The sequence below is a fragment of the Pseudophryne corroboree genome, chromosome 6 (genome assembly GCF_028390025.1).
Source record: "Pseudophryne corroboree isolate aPseCor3 chromosome 6, aPseCor3.hap2, whole genome shotgun sequence".
In the NCBI taxonomy this organism is placed as follows: Eukaryota; Metazoa; Chordata; class Amphibia; order Anura; family Myobatrachidae; genus Pseudophryne; species Pseudophryne corroboree.
The window spans coordinates 746,330,114-746,343,826 of record NC_086449.1 but is presented as its reverse complement, the minus strand read 5'-3'; the positions used below and the strand labels follow the sequence as shown (position 1 = coordinate 746,343,826).

Genomic DNA, 13,713 nt, shown 5'->3' with positions numbered 1-13,713 from the left:
TCATTGATTGGTCATTTAAATTGTCAGGTAGGTTATTTGCAGTAATCTATGAACTCTGAGTGAACATTTAGAATTTATAGTATATACATAGGCATATCCATCTCTGGTATCCTCTACAGTGTATTTTAAAATGTTTAGAGATTTATTCTCTCACCTTTTGCCATCTTCAGCTCTATACTAAGTTTCTTGTCGTTGAACCACCCATGATGTTCTATACGGCAGCAGTATATCCCTGCATCTTCCATTTGTCCTTTGGCAATAGTCAGCGATACTTGCCCATTGGCTATATTATCATTGAGCTGGTAGCGATTAGATGATTGATAGGTGACCTTATGACCATCAGTCCATATAAGAGCATCAGTGCACTTAGAACTTGGGCAGCTTCCACGTCCCCAGCACATGGTAGTGATATCGCTAGATGTCTTGACGGAGTAAGTACAAGGGAGGGTAACAGATTCGCCCTCGCTTCCTCCCACCATTAGTCCACATACCAGAGGGACTGCAAGAGAGAAACAACAAGAATATAGTAATTGTTCATGGATTCATATAATTATGGGAGGACATTTCATACTGAAATCATTATGGGGCCCATTTTATCAAACAATATTTGCATCTATTTTCCCGAAAAAACAACCATTTTCGGGGGTTAACCGCAAATATGAAGTATACCTTGAATGTACTGTATGTAGGAGGGACCACAGCAGATATCTCAGATACTGTACCTGCTGCAATACCTCCATTCCTGACTAGGTTTCTATGGGGATGTGCTGCTGCCAGATTCACCAATATCTGGAATACAAAGTATTCCCTATGCTGACACCCGCAGCTATCGCCATCTTCAGATAGCGGTAGCCCGTTGTAGACTGTAGGCTACACTTCCCAGAAGTCAGGGCCGGCTCCAGGCCTACTAGCACCCTGAGCGAGAAAATGTAAAAGTGCCCCCCCCCCCCATGGAAAAGTGGGCATGGCCTCTTGAAAAAGTGGGCGTGGTCTCGTCCCCCAGCAGTGCCAGCTACACATGACATGCCCTCCAGCAGTGCCAGCTACACGTGCTAGTGTTCACTTTTTAGGGCAGGTTGCTGATCACAGGGAGGGCACATTTTTAAGTTAGGTGGGCAAAATGATGTACATACTGTAATGCTTGTTGTTCCCATTTCCACACGCTAAAGCATGGACAGTGCGCGCCGAAGGCGCGCAGCAAAAATTTAGGGGAGTTACTTCGTGGGGAAGGTGCGTAGCCACATTATAGTGGCAATTCACATTACACCACACAGTAGTGCAGCTAATACACATTGCACCAGGTAGAACCTCCTATAAGAGCACGTTAGACACATTGCGCCAGGTAGAGCACTGAGACACACTGCCCAGCCACAGACGCCTAGCGGGAACACTACATGATATGCCCCCCAGCAGTGCCAGCTACACATGACATGCCCCCCAGCAGTGCCAGCTACACGTGACATGCCCCCCAGCAGTGCCAGCTACATAAATGGCCACACAGTTCCAGATGGATAAATGCCCCCACAGCGCAGATATGCCCCCACAGTGCCACATACATTAATGCCCTCACAGTGCAAGATATGCCCCCACAGTGCAAGAAATGTCCCCACAGTGCAAGAAATGCCCCCACAGTGCAAGAAATGCCCCCACGGTGCCAGATACATAAATGCCCCCACGGTGCCAGATACATAAATGCCCCCACGGTGCCAGATACATAAATGCCCCCACGGTGCCAGATACATAAATGCCCCCACGGTGCCTGATACATAAATGCCCCCACGGTGCCAGATACATAAATGCCCCCACGGTGCCAGATACATAAATGTCCCCACGGTGCCTGATACATAAATGCCCCCACGGTGCATGATACATAAATGCCCCCACGGTGCATGATACATAAATGCCCCCACGGTGCCTGATACATAAATGCCCCCACGGTGCCTGATACATAAATGCCCCCACAGAGCCAGATAAATGCCCCCACAGTGCCAGATATGTCCCCACAGTGCCAGATATGCCCCCACAGTGCCAGATATGCCCCCACGGTGCCAGAAATGCCCCCACAGTGCCAGATAAATGCCCCCACAGTGCCAGATAAATGCCCCCACAGTGCCAGATAAATGCCCCCACAGAGCCAGATAAATGCCCCCACAGTGCCAGAAATGCCCCCACAGTGCCAGATATGCCCCCACAGTGCCAGATATGCCCCCACAGTGCCTGATATGCCCCCACAGTGCCTGATATGTCCCCACAGTGCCTGATATGTCCCCACAGTGCCAGAAATGCCCCCACAGTGCCAGAAATGCCCCCACAGAGCCAGATAAATGCCCCCACAGTGCCAGAAATGCCCCCACAGTGCCAGAAATGCCCCCACAGTGCCAGAAATGCCCACACAGTGCCAGAAATGCCCCCACAGTGCCAGAAATGTCCCCACAGTGCCTGATATGCCCCCACAGGGCCAGATATGTCCCCACAGTGCCTGATATGCCCCCACAGTGCCAAATATGCCCCCACAGAGCCAGATATGCAATGCCCCCACAGTGCCAGAAATGCCCCCACAGTGCCAGAAATGCCCCCCACAGAGCCAGAAATGCCCCCCACAGAGCCAGAAATGCCCCCACAGTGCCAGAAATGCCCCCACATAACCAAAAATGCCCCCTGTGTGCCAGAAATGCCCCCACAGTGCGGATCTCCCCCCCCCCCCCCAAAAAAAAATACCTGCGGCGCTGGGGAGGAGTACTGTTGTCCGCCTGTGTGGGAGCGCTGGCGGGCGGGCGGGAGGCCGGGCGAGTGAGCCTGAGCCTGGGTCCGGGCTGGCGGGCGGGTGGGCGGCCACTTGTGCAGGCGGGCTATGCGCGGCGCCGGCGTCTGACGTTAGATACCGGCGCCGCGCAGCGCGCATACACAGCGCGACCGCCAAATGCTGCAGCAGCACACACACAGGGCCGGCTCCAGCATCGAATATGGCGGCGCCAGCGCGTGGCGCCCATTAAGGGTGGCGCCCTGCGCGGCCGCTCTATTCGAACATGCCTAGAGCCGGCCCTGTATGCATCCATATAGCATGGAAAATGCCACACGTGCAGAATTTGGTATTCAGCTAATGACCAATAAAAATCCATGGTAGTGCATTTACTGCACATAGATACGTGAAAAATGGGATCTGGTCAAAATAACAGCAGTCAAATGACCTAGAGCGAGATCCCCACGGCCAGAACGCTGACACATCCTGGAGGTTACCAGGGTAAGATTAGACTGCAGGAGGGGGAGGTTAGGGTTAGGCTGCAAGAGGGGTGAGTTAGGATTAGGGGTAGGGAGAATATCCTTACTGGCATGTGTCGAGATTCTTGCTATCGGGATCTGTCTGCCGACGGCTGAGATTTTGTACGCAACCTGTGAAAAATGTTGCATTTCGCAGAACATGTGGTTTTGCAAAGAAAATACGTTTCAGCAACACAATCTGTGAGTTTCATTTTTGGTTCATCATTCTGCAGTGAAGTTTGCAGAATTTACAACTACCGGGGTAATTCAGAGTTGATTGCAGCAGCAAATTTGTTAGCAGTTGGGCAAAACCATGGTGGTCATTCCGAGTTGATCGCAGCCAGCAACTTTTTGCTGCTGCTGCGATCAACTAGTCCACGCCTATGGGGGAGTGTATTTTAGCTTAGCAGGGCTGCGATCGCTTGTGCCGTCCTGCTAAGCTAAAAAAATTTAAAGCAAAACATGACTAGCCCTGGACATACTTACCCTGTGCGACGATCTCAGCGATGCTGGAGCCGGCTTTGACTTCAGACATCAGCCCTCCGTTCTCCTGGACACGCCTGCGTTTTCCTTACCACTCCCCGAAAACGATAGCCAACGGTCCGGATCCGCCCAGGAATGCATTCTTTCTGTCAATCTTCTTGCGGTCAGCTCTGCGACCGCTTTCTTCGTAGGATGCAATGTAACCCGGCAACCCCTGTTGCCGGGCAACGTCGCACACGCGCAGTGCGGCCGCCGCGCATGCGCATTCCGAACCCGTTCGCACCGCAGCGACAAACCGCTGCGTGCGAACGGGTTGGAATGACCCCGCATGTGCACTGCAGGGGAGGCAGATATAACATGTGCAGAGAGAGCTAGATTTGGGTGTGGTGTGTTCAAACTGAAATCTAAATTGCAGTGTAGAAATAAAGCAGCCAGTATGTACCCTACACAGAAACAAAATAACCCACCCAAATCTAGCTATCTCTGCAAATGTTATATCTGCTACACCTGCAGTGCACATGGTTTTGCCCAACTGCTAACAAATTTGCTACTGCTAACAAATTTGCTGCTGCGATCAACTCTGAATTACCCCCTATGCACCGAGCAGGGACAGAGGTTGCTAAGCTGGCCATGTATTGGACCATAGGCTCTCAAAATCTGTTCTCAGGACCCCAAACAGTTCACATTTTTCGGCACACCTAGCAGGTGCACAGGTGTACTCATTACTCACTGACACATTGAAAGAAAATCCACTGGTGGAGCTAATTATTTCATTTGTGATTCTATGAGGAGACTTGGAAAATTTTGGGGTCCTGATGACCGAGTTTGAGAACCTGTGTATGGGACCAACTTTCATCCAACTTTCCAACTAGTTGGTTAGGTGAAATGAAAATCAGGTAATATATAGGAACAAATATCAATCAGTAATTTGCTACCCAAAATAGTTGGTTGGGCAAGTTAGTCACATCAGTTTGATTTAAACTTTTCTGAACAACAGTTTGTATCTGTTTTACAGGGTTTGGGAGCAAATGGACGACTGTCATTGACTCCCATACATTACCATACATTAATCTCAACCAAGTTGGGTGGTTGGATGAAAGTTCACGTGGTGAAGAGGTTCCCAAACTGGGTTCTCCAGGCACTAATCAAGCTTGGGCATAGGTGACTTTATTAGTACCTCAATCAATTTGATTTATCATCTGTGCTCAGCTATGGATATCCTTAAAACCTGGAGTTTGGTAACCTCTGATCTAGTGCAGTGGTTCTCGAAATTCGGTCCTCAGCACCCCACACTGTTCACATTTTCCAGATCACCTAGCAGGTGCACTGGTGTATTCATTACTCACTGATACATTTTAAAAGATCCACAGGTGGAGCTGATTATTTCATTTGTGATTTTGTGAGGAGACCTGGAAAACTTGAATTGTTTGGGGTCCTGAGGACCGAGTTTGAGAACCTGTGGTCTAGTGTATGGACTACTTTAGTTCATTCTGTGGTATAGTTGGATTAAGAGAGTAATTTTTGAACTCGAGTACCCCCAACAGGCCATGTTTTCAGGATTTTTATATGTGGAAACTGGTCCAGTATGCAATGCTGGCACTAGGGATCCCGGCGGTCAAAATACCGATGCTGGGATCTTGAAGTTCGGAAGACTGACGGGTGAGTGTGGGGTGTTCTCCCCCCTCCCCTACCCCCTAACTCTCTGTTCCCTTAGACTAACCCTAACCTTCCCTCATAGTGCCTGACCCTAAGTCCCCATCCCCGCCGCCTAAACCTAACCCTTCCCTGCAGCCTAACCATCGCTCCCCGCCATCTAACCCTAACCTACGTCCCCTACCCCCTCAGCCTAGCCCTAACTCCCCATCTGGCATCTAAAACTACCGCCCTCCCTCTCTCGGGCCTAAACCTAACCTGCCAGCTATACTTACTATTGGGCTGCCAGCTGTCTGGATTCTGGTGTCGGTCTCCTGACCCTTTTGGGGGTTCCGGTGTTGGATTCTCAAAGGTGTCGAGATTCCAGATTCAGTATTTTGTCTGACGGTATCCCGACAGCTGGCATTCTGACTGCATCCCACGGAAACAGGTGACATAATTACTGACCCAGCAAAATAGATTAACTCACTTATGCATGATTAAAGAAATCCTGAAAACATGAGGGGTTGGGGGTAATTAAGGGCTGGAATTGAGAACCACTGGGCTAGGATATTGTAGCCAAATGTTTGCCAAGGAAATGTGAATAATCTCTCTATATATTGTGAGGTAAAAAATAAGATTTTACTCACCGGTAAATCTATTTCTCGTAGTCTGTAGTGGATGCTGGGAACTCCGTAAGGACCATGGGGAATAGACGGGCTCCGCAGGAGACTGGGCACTCTAAGAAAGAATTAGATCTACTGGTGTGCACTGGCTCCTCCCTCTATGCCCCTCCTCCAGACCTCAGTTAGGGAAACTGTGCCCGGAAGAGCTGACACAATAAGGAAAGGATATGGAATCCTGGGTAAGACTCATACCAGCCACACCAATCACACCGTCCAACTCGTGATACTATACCCAGTTAACAGTATGAATAACAACTGTGCCTCACGAACAGATGGCTCATAAGAATAACCCTTTAGTTAGGCAATAACTATATACAAGTATTTCAGACAATCCGCACTTGGGATGGGCGCCCAGCATCCACTACGGACTATGAGAAATAGATTTACCGGTGAGTAAAATCTTATTTTCTCTGACGTCCTAGTGGATGCTGGGAACTCCGTAAGGACCATGGGGATTATACCAAAGCTCCCAAACGGGCGGGAGAGTGCAAGGTCCTCCTCAGCCAGGGTATCAAACTTGTAGAATTTTGCAAACGTGTTTGATCACGACCAGGTAGCAGCTCGGCAAAGTTGTAAAGCCAAGACCCCTCGGGCAGCCGCCCAAGAAGAGCCCACCTTCCTCGTGGAATGGGCTTTGACTGATTTAGGATGCGGCAGTCCAGCCGCAGAATGTGCAAGTTGAATCGTGGAGCAGATCCAGCGAGCAACAGTCTGCTTAGAAGCAGGAGCACCCAACTTGTTGGGTGCATGCAGGATAAAAAGCGAGTCAGTCTTTCTGACTCTAGCCGTCCTGGAAACATAGATTTTTAGAGCCCGGACTACGTCCAGCAACTTGGAAGCCTCCAAGTCCTGAGTAGCCACCGGCACCACAATAGGTTGGTTCAAGTGAAACGCTGATACCACCTTAGGGAGGAATTGGGGGCGCATCCTCAATTCTGCTCTGTCCATATGGAAGATCAGATAGGGGCTTTTACAGGACAAAGCCGCCAATTCTGACACCCGCCTAGCCGAGGCCAAGGCCAAAAGCATGACCACTTTCCACGTGAGATATTTTAATTCCACGGTCTGAAGTGGCTCAAACCAATGTGATTTTAGGAAATCCAACACCACGTTGAGATCCCAAGGTGCCACTGGGGGCACAAAAGGGGGCTGAATATGCAGCAGTCCCTTAACAAACGTCTGAACTTCAGGCAGTGAAGCCAGTTCTTTTTGAAAGAAAATAGACAGGGCCGAAATCTGGACTTTAATGGATCCCAATTTTAGGCCCATAGTCACTCCTGATTGTAGGAAGTGCAGAAATCTAACCAGCTGAAATTCTTCTGTGGGGGCCTTCATAGCATCACACCGAGCAACATATTTTCGCCATATGCGGTGATAATGCTTTGCTGTCACCTCTTTCCTAGCCTTTATCAGCGTAGGAATGACTTCAACCGGAATGCCCTTTTCCATCAGGATCCGGCGTTCAACCGCCATGCCGTCAAACGCAGCCGCGGTAAGTCTTGGAACAGACAGGGCCCCTGCTGTAGCAGGTCCTGTCTGAGAGGCAGAGGCCAAGAGTCCTCTGAGATCATTTCTTGTAGTTCCGGGTACCAAGTCCTTCTTGGCCAATCCGGAATGATGAGTATAGTTCTTACTCCTCTTTTTCTTATTATCCTCAGCACCTTTGGTATGAGAGGAAGAGGAGGGAACACATAAACCGACTGGTACACCCACAGTGTCACTAGAGCGTCCACAGCTATCGCCTGAGGGTCCCTTGACCTGGCGCAATATCTTTTTAGCTTTTTGTTTAGGCGGGACGCCATCATGTCCACCTGTGGCCGTTCCCAACGGTTTACAATCAGTTGGAAGACTTCTGGGTGAAGTCCCCACTCTCCCGGGTGGAGGTCGTGCCTGCTGAGGAAGTCTGCTTCCCAGTTGTCCACTCCCGGAATGAACACTGCTGACAGTGCTATCATGTGATTTTCCGCCCATCGGAGAATCCTTGTGGCTTCTGCCATCGCCATCCTGCTTCTTGTGCCGCCCTGTCAATTTACATGGGCGACCGCCGTGATGTTGTCTGACTGAATCAGCAACGGCTGGTTTTGAAGCAGAGGTCTAGCCTGACTTAGGGCATTGTAAATGGCCCTTAGTTCCAGAATATTTATGTGTAGGGAAGACTCCTGACTCGACCATTGTCCTTGGAAGTTTCTTCCCTGCGTGACTGCCCCCCAACCTCGGAGGCTTGCATCCGTGGTTACCAGGACCCAGTCCTGTATGCCGAATCTGCGGCCCTCTAGAAGATGAGCACTCTGCAGCCACCACAACAGAGACACCCTGGCCCTCGGGGACAGGGTGATCAGCCAATGCATCTGAAGATGCGATCCGGACCTCTTGTCTAACAGATCCCACTGAAAGATCCTTGCATGGAACCTGCCGAATGGAATTGCCTCGTAAGAAGCTACCATCTTTCCCAGGACTCGCGTGCAGTGATGCACCGACACCTGTTTTGGTTTCAGGAGGTCTCTGACCAGAGATGACAACTCCTTGGCCTTCTCCTCCGGGAGAAACACCTTCTTCTGTTCTGTGTCCAGAATCATATCCAGGAATAGCAGACGCGTCGTAGAAACCAGCTGCGACTTTGGAATATTCAGAATCCAGCCGTGCTGTTGTAGCACTTCCTGAGATAGTGCTACTCCGACCAACAACTGCTCCCTGGACCTCGCCTTTATAAGGAGATCGTCCAAGTATGGGATAATGAGAACTCCCTTCTTTCGAAGGAGTATCATCATTTCGGCCATTACCTTGGTAAATACCCTCGGTGCCGTGGACAGACCAAACGGCAACGTCTGGAATTGGTAATGGCAGTCTTGTACCACAAACCGGAGGTACACCTGGTGAGGTGGGTAAATGGGGACATGCAGGTACGCATCCTTGATGTCCAGTGATACCATGTAATCCCCTTCTTCCAGGCTTGCAATAACCGCCCTGAGCGATTCCATTTTGAACTTGAACCTTCTTATATAAGTGTTCAAGGATTTTAAATTTAGAATGGGTCTCACCGAACCGTCTGGTTTCGGTACCACAAACATTGTGGAATAGTAACCCCGTCCCTGTTGAAGGAGGGGAACTTTTATTATCACCTGCTGGAGGAACAGCTTGTGAATTGCCGCCAGCACCACCTCCCTGTCCGGGAGAGTAGCTGGCAAGGCTGATTTGAGGTAACGGCGAGGGGGAGACGTCTCGAATTCCAGCTTGTATCCCTGAGATACCACTTGTAGAACCCAGGAATCCACCTGTGAGCAAACCCACCGGTCGCTGAAGTTCCGGAGACGGGCCCCCACCGCACCTGGCTCCACCAGTGGAGCCCCAGCATCATGCGGTGGATTTAGTCGAAGCAGGGGAGGATTTCTGTACTTGGGAACTGGCTGTATGGTGCAGCTTTTTCCCTCTACCCCTGCCTCTGGGCAGAAAGGACGCACCTTTAACCTGCTTGCCTTTCTGGGGCCGAAAGGACTGTACCTGATAATACGGTGCTTTCTTTGGCTGTGAGGGAACCTGGGGTAAAAATATCGACTTCCCAGCTGTCGCTGTGGAAACGAGGTCCGAGAGACCATCCCCAAACAATTCCTCACCCTTGTAAGGCAAAACCTCCATGTGCCTTTTAGAATCCGCATCACCTGTACACTGACGAGTCCATAATACTCTCCTGGCAGAAATGGACATCGCATTTATTCTAGATGCCAGCCGGCAAATATCCCTCTGTGCATCTCTCATGTATAAGACTACGTCTTTAATATGCTCTATGGTTAGCAAGATAGTGTCCCTGTCAAGGGAATCAATATTATCAGACAGGGAATCAGACCACGCTGCTGCAGCACTGCACATCCATGCTGAAGCAAAAGCAGGTCTCAGTATAGTACCTGAGTGTGTATATACAGACTTCAGGATAGCCTCCTGCTTTCTATCCGCAGGCTCCTTTAAGGCGGCCGTATCCTGAGACGGTAGTGCCACCTTTTTTGATAAGCGTGTGAGCGTTTTATCCACCCTTGGGGATGTCTCTCAACGTACCCTGTCCTCTGGCGGGAAAGGGTATGCCATTAGTAACTTTTTAGAAATCACTAATTTTTTATCGGGGGAAGCCCACGCTTCTTCACACACTTCATTTAACTCATCTGAAGGGGGAAAAACCACTGGTTGCTTTTTCTCCCCAAACATAATACCATTTTAGTGGTACATGGGTTAATGTCAGAAATGTGCAACACATTTTTCATTGCCGTAATCATGCAACGGATAGCCTTAGTGGAATGTACATTAGTCTCGTCGTCGTCAACACTGGAGTCAGACTCCGTGTCGACATCTGTGTCTGCCATCTGAGGTAGCGGGCGTTTTTGAGCCCCTGATGGTCTTTGAGACGCCTGGGCAGGCACTGGCTGAGCCGGCTGTCCCACAGCTGTTATGTCATCAAACCTTTTATGTAAGGAGTTGACACTGTCGGTTAATACCTTCCACATATCCATCCACTCTGGTGTCGACCCCGCAGGGGGTGACATCACATTTATCGGCACCTGCTCCGCCTCCACATAAGCCTCCTCATCAAACATGTCGACACAGCCGTACCGACACACCGCACACACACAGGGAATGCTCTGACTGAGGACAGGACCACACCAAGTCCTTTGGGGAGACAGAGAGAGAGTATGCCAGCACATACCACAGCGCTATATAACACAGGGATTTACACTACAAAGTGATTTTCCCTATAGCAGCTATAATACACAGTATTGCGCATAAATTTAGTGCCCCCCCCTCTCTTTTTTACCCTATTGATCCTGGAAACTGCAGGGAGAGCCTGGGGAGCGTCCTTCCAGCGGAGCTGTGAAGAGGAAATGGCGCCAGTGTGCTGAGGGAGATAGCCCCGCCCCTTTTTCGGCGGACTTCTCCCGCTCTTTTTATTAATATTATGGCAGGGGATTTTTACACATATATAGTTTATTAGACTATATTATGTGTTTTTTTGCCATTTTTAAGGTAATCTAATTGCAGCCCAGGGCGCCCCCCAGCAGCGCCCTGCACCCATCAGTGACCGGAGTATGTGGTGTGCATGGGGAGCAATGGCGCACAGCTGCAGTGCTGTGCGCTACCTTAATGAAGACCGGAGTCTTCAGCCGCCGATTTTCTCCTCGGAATCTTCCGTCTTCTGGCTCTGCAAGGGGGACGGCGGCGCGGCTCCGGGACCGGACGACCGAGGCTGGGCCTGTGTTCGATCCCTCTGGAGCTAATGGTGTCCAGTAGCCTAGAAGCACAAGCTAGCTGCAAGCAGGTAGGTTTGCTTCTCTCCCCTAAGTCCCTCGTAGCAGTGAGTCTGTTGCCAGCAGATCTCACTGAAAATAAAAAACCTAATAAATACTTTCTTTACTAAGAGCTCACGAGAGCCCCTAGTGTGCAACCAGCTCGAGCCGGGCACAGATTCTAACTGAGGTCTGGAGGAGGGGCATAGAGGGAGGAGCCAGTGCACACCAGTAGATCTAATTCTTTCTTTGAGTGCCCAGTCTCCTGCGGAGCCCGTCTATTCCCCATGGTCCTTACGGAGTTCCCAGCATCCACTAGGACGTCAGAGAAATGGACATTATTTTCACGAAACAGAAAGCATACAGTATGTGTGATGAAATCTGTGGAGTAGAATACTTATGGCACCTTAATGACTGGCATGTATGTGGTGCTGCTTCCTACGGTCTTATTGCAGAATAGAAAGATGCAGCTCAGTCAGCACATTCACTTCCCTGCATCTTATCAGCAGTTTCAAGTCTAAAAAGTGAAAGAAAGCCAAAAAACCCACAAATGTAACCATGACATTTGACCGACGGCAAGCCATGTCAATAACTAAAAAATATTTATTTAATTTCTATAATTGTCTAAAAGAAAATCTGAGCAATGCAGAGATTAGAGCAGTCTGTGTAAAGATATATGGGAAATGAGATGAGAAAACTATCCTTTAGGGGGCTACTGACAGACATTTGCAAAATATTTCTAATGCAAACCTAAAGCTAGCTACACACTAGAGCACAATATCTCAGGGGAAGGTCCTGCTATCAGCAACTGCGGATTTTCAGGTCAATGTGCATTTGTTCACCTACAAGGAGCATGATGTGGTCACGACAAAGCTTAGGACATATGGGCAGGTTATCGCGAATGCCCACACACTGCATGATATTTGGACCTTTTGGCCAATATCTTCTGGAAATCCTAAATGTTCTGATAATGAAAGCTAAGTGTTTTCTGAATGTTTTTGGGCCATTTTATCAGCGTTTTGCCAAAACAGTCATATCTACACAACACACCAAAAAACAGGCGATCATCCAATTATTGGCAAGTCAGACCAATAATTGTATGGTGTATACCTGGCTTAAGAGCTAATTATGCGGGAGGAATAGACATAAATGGTGCAATTTACCAACTACAGTATTAAAAGTAAATTTAAAGTGAAAAATATAATTTATTAATTATATTAAACAGGTAATATTAATTGTTAATTGATGTAATAAAATGTTTTCATGACAAGGGAACATTTAAATTTGTATGCCTCAATAAATCTCAAAATCCACATTATAAAATAAGAAAAATGTACATCAATTAACAGTTACTGAATATTGGGGGTCATTCCAAGTTGATCACATGCTGATACTTTTTGCAGCCCATGCGATCAATTAAACGCCGCCTATAGGATAGTGGAATTTTGCATTGCAAGGCTGCGAACGCTTGTACAGCCCTGCTATGTAAAAAAGTTTTGTGCAGAAGTAGACTAGGGTAATAGTTACTCACCCTGTGCGATCACTTCAGCGTTGTAGGTCCTGGAATTGACGTCAGAGATCCTCCCTCCAAACGCCTTGACACGCCTGCGTTTGGATCTCCATGCCCCAAAAACGTTGAGTTGACACCCCGATCCGCCTTCCTCCTGTCAATCTTCTTGCGGTCGCTGCTGCAACCGCTTTCTTCGTTGGAGGCGTCGCTGCCCAAGCAATGATGCGCCTGCGCAATACGGACGCCACGCAAGCGCAGTTCCGACCTGATCACATGGCTGCGAAGAATCGCAGCGTGCGATCGGGTTGGAATGACCCCCTTTGCTCCTTTAATATAATTAGTAAATAATAATGTTCTCTCAAAAAAAGTAAATATTCATTTTGCCTTATTAAGAGAATTATTAATGTTATTAACCTCCTAAATATACACAGTGATGGCCCTCATTGTACAGTAAGTGTAATGTGATTCCTTGCCAAATAGCTGAAAAGAATATTCTGTTTGAGCTGTTTCACCTGTTACCTGGGACGGATTGCCCTTCTGGCACTTCTGGCATATTGCAGAAGGGCAGATGGTCTGGTGGGCCGGTCCGATCACACATAGAGCCGGGAAGGCCGTGTGCAGCATCTGGAGTGCCTGTTTCAAAGAAAGATGGGGACATGATGCAAGTTCACGCCCCCTGACTCGTGGTATGCCCCCGTGAGCAGTGTCCGCGTCCACTATTACGCGCGTGCACACAAATGCCAGGCCCGAAAAGCGGCCCCAGTCCATCCCTGCCTGTCACAACCACCACATTTCTTAGGCAGGTTAGGCCTGATACACTTGTTGGTTCATGCTCTTCACATGTATAACATACATGTCTACTTTCCAAAAGGTCTTC

At 48.9% G+C, this 13,713-nt stretch overlaps 1 protein-coding gene across 2 annotated transcripts in view; it reads right to left on the bottom strand.

Moving 5' to 3' along the window:
• The window catches only part of LOC134933373 (hepatitis A virus cellular receptor 1-like), a 72,787-nt gene that overhangs the window by 44,726 nt on the left and 14,348 nt on the right, over positions 1-13,713 (bottom strand). For both annotated transcript variants that reach the window (XM_063928514.1, XM_063928515.1), the window contains exon 2: positions 155-499. In XM_063928514.1, coding sequence (XP_063784584.1) covers positions 155-499 — 345 coding nt within the window. The remainder of the gene's footprint in view (positions 1-154; positions 500-13,713) is intronic.